Genomic DNA, 10,000 nt, shown 5'->3' with positions numbered 1-10,000 from the left:
CTAAATAATTAAACTAAAGGGGCGCTCTGAAGAGCGCAGACCTTCGCCGTGGCAGCTTATTTCTAGACCTTTTGCCCGACCTTGACCTTAAACTTTGACCTTAACATGTATTAATTGGCTTGTATTTTCATGCACTCAGATATGAACCAAGTTTGAAGTCTCTGTGACAAAGATGTTCAAACTTATGTTTGATTACGTGAATTGGAAATTTTGCTTGACCATAACCTTGACCTTTGACCTTGACTTTCCAAAATTTAATAGTTTCACCTTTTTACAAAACAGGTATTCATAGTAAGTTTCATTACCTCCTTCCAACTTCGTTGTCGGAGGTAATAAAGGATGTAATAGGAATCATGGGAGCAACATACTAAGTTCAGCCATTTTCATTGATTATCATTTTCTAAAACTGTCTTTAATTTTCTTTTTTTTTCATTGACTTTAGACACCCAGGGTCTTACCTCGGAGGCTTTTCCTTTACCATATATAAGGCAAAATCTCGCTTCAGCTGAAGGATTCCTTCCATCGAGTCTGGAAATTGCCGAGTTTCCAGCTGAGAAATTTGAGCCAAAATCCACTTCATCAGTTCACTCGCTAGAGTATCATATCTGGTCTTAATGGCGTCGTTGCTTTTCATGAGCTGTGTTCAGAGGAAAAAAAAATATTGAAGAATTCACTTTTATAAAGATCTGTGACTGATTTAGTAATGCAAACAAATCTTATCAATATCTATATAGATATTTTTATTTTTTAAAGGTTTTAAAGACTGCTCATGAATGGCAGAGGCAAGGGATAGTACCATTGCACTAGATAGCAGGGCAATGCACTAGAGAGTGACCATATTTCATATGATCAGCGCCCAAGCCCACTCTCCACCCTAGCTAGGACAATGGGAGGGCCAGGCAATGGCTACTGATGACTCAGCAGGTAGACCCATAGGGTACCCCAAACCGCCCATCCTTAGTTCACAAAGATGGTAAAGTTGCAGAAACTAAAGGAACTAACGAATCTGAGCATGACTCGAACCCCTGTCTGGCGATCACCAGGCAGACGTTACTAATCCAAACGAAGAATAGGCATGAAACATGATGAAGTTCGAGTCCCGCTCAAACTCGTTAGTTCCTTTGGTCGCTGCAACCTCATCCTCCTTGTGAGCTAAGGATGGGGGGTTTGAGGGAACCTATAGGTCTATCTGCTGAGTCATCAACAGCCATTGCATGGCTCTCCTTGGTCCTAGCTTGGGTGGAGAGAAGGCTTGGATGATGATCATATTATGTATAATATGGTCAGTCTCTAGGGCATTGTCCTGCTTGGTAGGGCAATGTCACTGTCCTTTGCCTCTGCCATTCATGAGCAGCCTTTAAACCATTAAAAAAAATACATAATTTAATTCGTATATATAATAAAAATCGAAGCAGATCCTATGAAGAGTGACATGGATGTTTTAAAACAATTAATTCAGTTATTTTTTAATCATAGATTTCTCGATGTTAATAGTTACATATTAAATCTTGGAATAAGTTTTACAATTGAAATCACTATATAGGAAGAACAAGATAGCATTAAGCCGAGGAATACATATTGAATATTCTCCTTGGAAAACAGACATCATGTAATGGTGGGATCTTTACTTGCTATGAAGTTTTTTTAGGATATCTGTAGAAGTTCATGGATAACAGTAATCACGTTGCATATTTTCATATTCCTTTTTATTAAAATGTTATAACTTTCATTCTCCAGGGTATGATGAAATATCTTACAATGTTAAAAATTTGCCTCAAAATGGTAAAAATTCTGGAATAAATGTTGCCAGGCATTTACCTTCAAAACGGATATATTCACGTAAAGGAGTGATATTACGGTCACCAACCGGTAAAAGATAATAACAAAGTAGGGTAAAAATGACGGTCGCCTGTATTTTACTGAAATATGGCTGAGAACCGTATATATTTTTACAAAGAATTTCCGACTGAAATTATGGTTTCTTTTAACAGTGTAACTACACTACATTTTCATATGAATTTTTACAATCATGATCAAAGAGTTGTAATGAATATCCAGATGGTGCAAATGGACCTCGATATGAATAGAAAATAAGTGAAACTCACATTGACTTGAGAGTATTGGCAAAATTCTCGCTTAAAAGAGGAAATATGCAAATGAAGTAATATTCAGCTACGAGAATGAGGGAAATAAGGGGATTTTCGAAGGTCAATTATTGGTTAGAAAATCATCTAGGATCGATTTCTGACGAATCAATAGGAAATGAAAAATATTTGATAATTACACTCCATGTGCTCGGAAGAAAATAGGTTTTTAATAGGATATGTATATTGTAATTACGTGTTTGTTTTTAAACTTATGATATACAATAATATAAGTATTGCAGCATGATTGTTGTGTTTAAATGTTTAGGCCTATCCAATGATAAATCTGATAAAATCATGGAGACAAGATTCGGTAACAGACAACCGTTACTCTACTCATTTTTTTTTAATGAGGCGCATTTGCACTGGGGGTGCCCTTTTAGCTCGGAAAAGTTTCCTGATATCTGATTGGTTAGAATTATCTCGTCCAACCAATCAGCGATCAGGAAACTTTTCCAAGCTAAAAGGGCACCCCTACAAGTCGGTGCAAATCTGCCTCGCTAAAAAGAATTGATTATAGTCCCATTAATCTCTAACACCCTCCAAAGTTATTTTCTACTTAATCAATAAAATACCAAGCTAATCTTGTTCATACCTTTACATCCGGCTTCTTCAAGTGGCCCAGACTCTGGTATAGAGATGCTAAGTAAGTCAGGATGCTCTTCTCATCAGGGTGACTCGTTGCAATGTCTGTAACACAGGAAGGGGATTATATCACTGGCTACTTCCCTCTTGGTAAGGTTAGAAGAGACTCTACTGTAGATGACCAGAGTTATTCTATTGCTACTACTACAACTACTAAGGCTACTATCACCACTACTACTACTACTACCACTACTACTATTATAACAACTACAACTACTACTACTACTGCTACTTCTTTTGCTACTACTACTACTATTACTCTTACTACTATTATTACCACTACTACTACTTCTACTACTATTATTACCACTACTACTACTTCTACTACTATTAATACTACTATTACTACTACTACTACTTTTGCTACTGCTACTACTACTAAAATCGAAAATGCCTGAAGCATTTTGAATTACTATTATTGCTTTTGGGGTTTCTGCCATTAACATGGGTGTCACAATCAGCACAAATGCTACTTTCGACTCCTAAGCTATAGTAAGCAGCTCTTCTAGGAGAAGGACACTCCAAGTCAATCCGTTGTTCTCTAGTCTTGGGAAGTGCCATAGCCTCTGTACCATGGCCTTCCAGTATCTTGGGTTAGAGCTCTCTTGCTTGAGGGTACACTTGGTCATACTATTATATCTTATTTATCTTTCCATTGTTTTTTAAGTTATTCATAGTGTATATATGAGATATTTATTTTAATTTTGTCACCGTTCTTAAAATATTTGATTTTAATTGTTAATTACTTCTCTTGTAGTTTATTTCTTTATTTCTTCTCATTGGGCTATTTTCCCTGTTGGAGCCCTTGGGGGCTAATAACATCCTGCTTTTCCAACTAGGGTTGTAGCTTAGAAAATAATGATAATAATAAGGATAACAACAACAACAACAACAACAATAATAATAATAATAATAATAATAATAATAATAATAATGATAATAATAATTATTATTATTATTATTATTATTATTATTATTATTATTATTATTATTATGATTGAAAGGGGGTTTCATGGCAAATTATAATTTAGTGAAGACGAACTTTAAAGAAATTTATATAGTCTTCTATATTATAAACACGCAAATAATGTGCTTAATTGACGTCACATCGATATATGAAATTACCCTATAGTAAAAGGAGTTGAATAAAGAGGTCAGCTTATCGTGAAACGTGAAAGAGGGAGGTCAGTAACAAAAATGAACTAGAGGGGCACTCAGTAGAGCGCAAACATCCGCCGAGGCAGCTTATTTCTCGACCTTTTGCTCGACCTTGACCTAGACCTTTGACCTTAACATGTATTGATGGGCGTGGATTTTCGTACACTCAAATTTGAACCAAGTTTGAAGTCTCTGTGACCATGATGTCTAAACTTATGGCTGATGACTTGAATTGGACATTTTGCTTGACCGTGACCTTTACCTATGACCGTGAACATACAAAATTTAACCATTTCCAGCTTTTTATATAAACAGTTAATCCTGTAAGTTTCATTACTCTACGATTAAAATTGTGGCCAGAAAGCTGTTTACAAACAAACAAACAACCAGACGCACAAACAGGGGGTAAAACATAACCTCCTTCCAACTTCGTTGGCGGAGGTAATAAGGTGCAATGAGAGATGATTGGAGGACTCATGAGAAATGGAATCAGGTGAGATTTTTTAGAGAAACTAGAGTATTTCTGAATTCTACATAGTAATTATCTCCGCCAACGAAGTTGGAAGGAGGTTATGTTTTCGCCCGTTTGTTTGTTTGTCCATTTGTCTGTTTGTTTGTTTGTGAACTACTTCCTGGCCACAATTATATTCGTAGAGTAGTGAAACTCTCAGTGATTAATTGTTTTGTTGAGATGTGGAAGTGATTCAATTTTGAAAGTCCTAGGTCAAAGGTCAAGTCAAGGTCGAGGAAAAGGTCGACGGAAGAGAACGCCTACGATCTATATTGATTCTGGGTAAGGCAAGCTAGTTTCAAGAAATAAGCTGTCATGGCGCAGGTCTGTACTCTCAGAGTGCTTTACTACTTTGGGAAGTGATGGGCTGGCGAGTGTACTTTCACCGCAGAGGAAGAAAAACACTTTTTTTTCTCTGTTCTATTCAACGCTTGAAAAAGCGTTACTAATAGAAACGTCAAATATGAACTTTTCCTTGCAAGAAAAACAAGTGGGATTATTGCTTAATCAGATGGTTTCTAATAAACTGTAATCGAAGAGGAAGAAGTCGTCCAAATACGATATCAGCTTCATGCCTTAAGAAAACATATTTCAACAGATTTGACCTTAACCTTTTAAATATAAGTTTGAAATAACCATAGCAATGAATAATGTTTGGATAGAGGAATTGAACAATGTCATCAAAACAGAAACATAAAGCGATAGAATGAAATAATTCACAGAGAAATAAGTAAACATCACATTCCAGGAGTTATCTCAAGATTAGAATTGATGTATGAAGGAAGATCGAATCTAGATTGGATGACTAACGTTGCAGTTATTTCCGGCAAAATAAGCCCCTCCCTCTGATGACGTCATAGCCAATATTGGTGTCTCCTACGTTAACAGTGGTCACAACATATCCCCTTAAATTGATTATAGGTTTGTTTAAGTTGGTATAGTTTGAGATTTGTAGGGGATTTTAATTTTGTATAGTTTGACATTTGTAAAGGGATGTATTGTAACCTGTTAACGTGGGACACAACATGAATGGCTATGACGTCATCAAGGGTATGGCTTATTTCGCCCGGAATCTTTGCGGCAACTATACTGTAGAAGTGAGTAAAAAAAAAAAAAAAAAAGAATACGGAGGGGCAAAAGTATGAACTGAAAAAAACTTATTGGAAAAAAGTGTGAAGAATCATGAACCAAATGGCATATGGATAGCATATACATTATCCAGTAGGTGTTTAGCTGATGAATATTGTGAACAACGAAGATATAATTCAGTTTCATTAAAACCAGGGATCAATTTGTGAAGAGTAAGCTCAATAGTAGAAAATTTAGAGAAAAATATTTTTCTAAAGGGCAAAATTGCATAGAGGAGTATACTACGAAAAGATCACCAGATAGCAATGAATAACAGACTGAAAGCGGTAGAAGATAAGTGATGTTCCATAGATGGACAATAATCATCAAGGATTCAATTGTATGAGGAACCTGAACTATAACTGAATGTTTCATCCATCTTATAACAAAGGCATAGTCAGCAAACTGTCCAGAATGTCTCATAAGCCTTTGGTAATTTAAAATATTGTTATTCTTCTTAAGATATTTTAATTTTTCGTTACTCGTAGTTTATCCATTTTCTTATTTCTTTTCCTCACTGGGCTAATTTTCCCTGTTGGAGCCCCTTGGCTTATAGCATCCTACTTTTCCAAGTAGGATTGTAGCTTAGCAAATAATAATAATAATAATAATAATAATAATAATAATAATAAAAGTAAGGAACGTCACATATTCGATGTGGTCCCGTTACTGGAGAAAGAGAAAGAAAGACGTCTTAGACCTTTCCAAAGAATGTATAAGCGTAATTTCAAAAATGATCCTAGAGGACCTAGAGGATCTAATACTTATATGACGCCTATAACATGTCTACCTTAAATGAGAATAATAGTGGGGCGGTCGAAAAATGTACTTCTCTTTCATTGAAGTAGAAATTTAACCAATGAATATCCTTTTCAGCTTCCAAATATGAATACTAAAGTGGGAGTGATACAGTGGAGCAGGTTAAGGCAGATTTTGTGATTTAAGCATGAAAATTGGCACGATTGTTGCTAATAGGTCACTTTTTTTTTCAGAAAAAAAGGTGCTAGTCACGAAAAACGTTCAACATGGCGGCCATTTTCTCAAGATGGCCACCAGACGTGTCCTTGTTTTGTAGTTTTGCTAAAAATTAACCTTAGTGCAAATTATGATATGATCATGAAATTTGACAATTATGTTCTGTGTATGAATCAAACAGGAAAATAGGGTCAAATAGTTGAGAGAGAGAGAGAGAGAGAGAGAGAGAGAGAGAGAGAGAAATGAAGTAGACTAAGTTTTTGACGTCTTTGATTAGGAGGCATGTTTCTGCAATGAAACAGAGAGAGAGAGAGAGAGAGAGAGAGAGAGGATTTGAAAAGACGTCTTTGATTTGGAGATGTCCCAGAAATGTGAGAGAGAGAGAGAGGAGAGAGAGAGAGAGGATTTGAACAGACGTCTTTGATTTGGAGATGTCCCAGAAATGAGAGAGAGAGAGAGAGAGAGAGAGAGAGAGGATTTGAAAAGACGTCTTTGATTTGGAGGCATGTCCCAGAGATGAGAGAGAGAGAGAGAGAGAGAGAGAGGATTGAAAAGACGTCTTTGATTTAGAGACATGTCCCAGAATGAGAGAGAGAGAGAGAGAGAGAGAGAGAGGATTTGAAAAGACGTCTTTGATTTAGAGACATGTCCCAGAAATGAGAGAGAGAGAGAGAGAGAGAGAGAGAGAGAGCATTTGAAAAGACGTCTTTGATTTGGAGATGTCCCAGAAATGAGAGAGAGAGAGAGAGAGAGAGAGAGAGGGGATTGAAAAGATGTCTTTGATTTGGAGATGTCCCAGAATTGAGAGAGAGAGAGAGAGAGAGAGAGAGAGAGAGGATTTGAAAAGACGTCTTTGATTTGGAGGCATGTCCCAGAGATGAGAGAGAGAGAGAGAGAGAGAGAGAGAGAGGATTTGAAAAGACGTCTTTGATTTAGAGACATGTCCAGAAATGAGAGAGAGAGAGAGAGAGAGAGAGAGAGAGAGGATTTGAAAAGACGTCTTTGATTTAGACATGTCCCAGAAATGAGAGAGAGCCTTACCTTACCTTATTGCCTTATTTTTTGTTTGGGTTCCCCCAGGTCCCTCAGTGTGAGGCACCTCGTATATCCACCAGAGAGTTGCTAATACATCTTCCAGTGTATTTTGCATCTTCCAGTCTTGGATGGTCTGGGATGCATCTTAGGTATTTATCGAGCTGATTTTTAAACGCATCTACGCTCACTCCTGATATGTTTCTTAGATGAGCTGGCAGCACATTAAATAGTCGCTGCATTATCGATGCTGGTGCGTTGTGGATTAATGTCCTTTGCGCCTTTCTCAGTTTACCTGGATGCTTTTTGGCACTATTAATCTACCTCGGCTTGCTCTTTCTGATACTTTAAGCTCCATGATGTTTTCAGCAATTCCTTCTATTTGCTTCCATGCTTGTATTATCATGTAGCGTTCTCTTCTCCTTTCTAGACTGTATAGTTTTAAAAATTGCAGTCTTTCCCAGTAATCAAGGTCCTTAACTTCTTCTATTCTAGCAGTATAGGACCTTTGTACACTCTCTATTTGCGCAATATCCTTTTGGTAGTGTGGGTACCATATCACATTGCAGTACTCGAGTGTACTACGCACATAAGTTTTGTAAAGCATAATCATGTGTTCAGCTTTTCTTGTTTTAAAGTGTCTGAATAACATTCCCATTTTTGCTTTACATTTAGCCAACAGTGTTGCTATTTGGTCGTTGCATAACATATTCCTATTTAAAATTACACCAAGGTCTTTAATTGCTTCCTTGTTTGTGATTGTCTCATTATTAGGTCCCTTGTATGCATACACCATTCCTTCTCTGTTTCCATAATTTATTGATTCAAATTTATCGGAGTTAAATACCATCCTATTTATCTCCGCCCATTCATATATTTTGTTTAGATCTCTTTGTAGTGAGTTCCTATCTTCATCACAAGTAATTTCTCTACTTATTCTTGTGTCATCGGCGAAACTTCTCACTACGGAGTTTTCAACATCACAGTCTATGTCTGAGATCATAATAACAAATAGCAGTGCAGCTAATACCGTACCTTGGGGCACACCAGATATTACCTGGGCTTCATCTGATTTCTCGTCATTTGCAACCACTATCTGTTTTCTGTTTTGCAGGAATTCTTTTACCCATTTTCCTATCTTTCCCACAATATTATGCTTTCCTCATTTTTTTCTCCAATATGTTATGGTCTACCTTGTCAAAGGCTTTTGCAAAATCTAGATAGATCACATCTGTGTCTTTTTCATATATCATATTATTGTATATGTTTTCATAGTGAGCTATCAGTTGGGTCTGTGTACTTTTTCCAGGTACGAAACCGTGTTGACCCATATTAAACAAATTATTTTTGACCAAATGGTTCATTATTTTCTTTTTTATTACCCTCTCATACACTTTCATAATATGTGATGTTAGACTAACAGGTCTATAATTGCTTGCCTCTAGTCTTGATCCACTTTTGAAGATAGGGGTTATATAAGCTAATTTATGTTTAACATATATCTCGCTCATATCTATACTCTGTCTTAGCAGTATTGCAAGTGGCTTCGCGATAGTGTTTGCAGTTTTTTTTAACAAAATCGCTGGAACTCCATCTGGTCCGGCTGCCGATCCATTTTTAATTTCGTTTATAGCCGTGACAATATCTGCTTCATTAATATCTATATCCGTTAGATATTCAACATTTTCTTCTCTCATTTCTGTTTCATTATTCTCATTCGCAATTCTTGGCGTGAACTCACTCTTATATTTTTCTGCTAATATGTTGCATATTTCCTTTTTTTTCATTCGTTAGCCGTCCTTCAATTCTTAGAGGGCCTATTTCTATTCTCCTTTTATTCATCTTTTTTGCATAGGAGTAAAGTACTTTGGGGTTTCTTTTTATATTTTGAAGTGCCCTTTCTTCTAAGTCCCTTTTTTCATTTTCTTTCGACTGTATAATCTTTTGTTCTGCATTTTCTATCTTACATTTTATTTCCCTCATTTTCCACACATTTTTTTCTTTTGCAAGATTTTTCTTCCACTTTTTAATTTTCTGAAATAAGATCCTTCTGTCTCTTGGTATGCACGTCTTTTGTTTATTGTTTTTTTTCGGTACATATTTTTCAACAATTTTCTCCAGTATTTTGTACAGTATATCCGTATTTACCTGTATATTATCACTTATAAATACATTTTTCCATTCTTTATCCAGTTCTTCATTTATTTCTGACCATTTTATATTCTTACTGTAAAAGTTATATTTTCCATATCCTTCCCAAAGTTTTGTGTTTTTATTAATTCTGTGATCACTTGCTTTGGAATGAACTATCAATTCTATGACATTGTGGTCTGAAATTCCCGTGTTATACACTATTATTTCTTTAACATAATTCACCTCATTCACAAATACTAGATCTAGGACATTT

At 36.0% G+C, this 10,000-nt stretch overlaps 1 protein-coding gene across 1 annotated transcript in view; it reads right to left on the bottom strand.

Annotated features, from left to right (window-relative positions):
* Positions 1-10,000, bottom strand: part of LOC137616752 (spectrin beta chain-like) — a 123,365-nt gene that overhangs the window by 12,050 nt on the left and 101,315 nt on the right. The window contains exons 8-10 of the mRNA XM_068346753.1: positions 3,109-3,167; positions 2,740-2,834; positions 459-637 (exon numbers count right to left, since the gene is read on the bottom strand). Of these exons, the coding sequence (XP_068202854.1) occupies positions 459-637; positions 2,740-2,834; positions 3,109-3,167 (333 nt within the window). The remainder of the gene's footprint in view (positions 1-458; positions 638-2,739; positions 2,835-3,108; positions 3,168-10,000) is intronic.

This window comes from Palaemon carinicauda, chromosome 22 (assembly GCF_036898095.1).
Source record: "Palaemon carinicauda isolate YSFRI2023 chromosome 22, ASM3689809v2, whole genome shotgun sequence".
Classification (NCBI taxonomy): Eukaryota; Metazoa; Arthropoda; class Malacostraca; order Decapoda; family Palaemonidae; genus Palaemon; species Palaemon carinicauda.
This window is presented reverse-complemented; position numbering and strand designations above follow the sequence as displayed.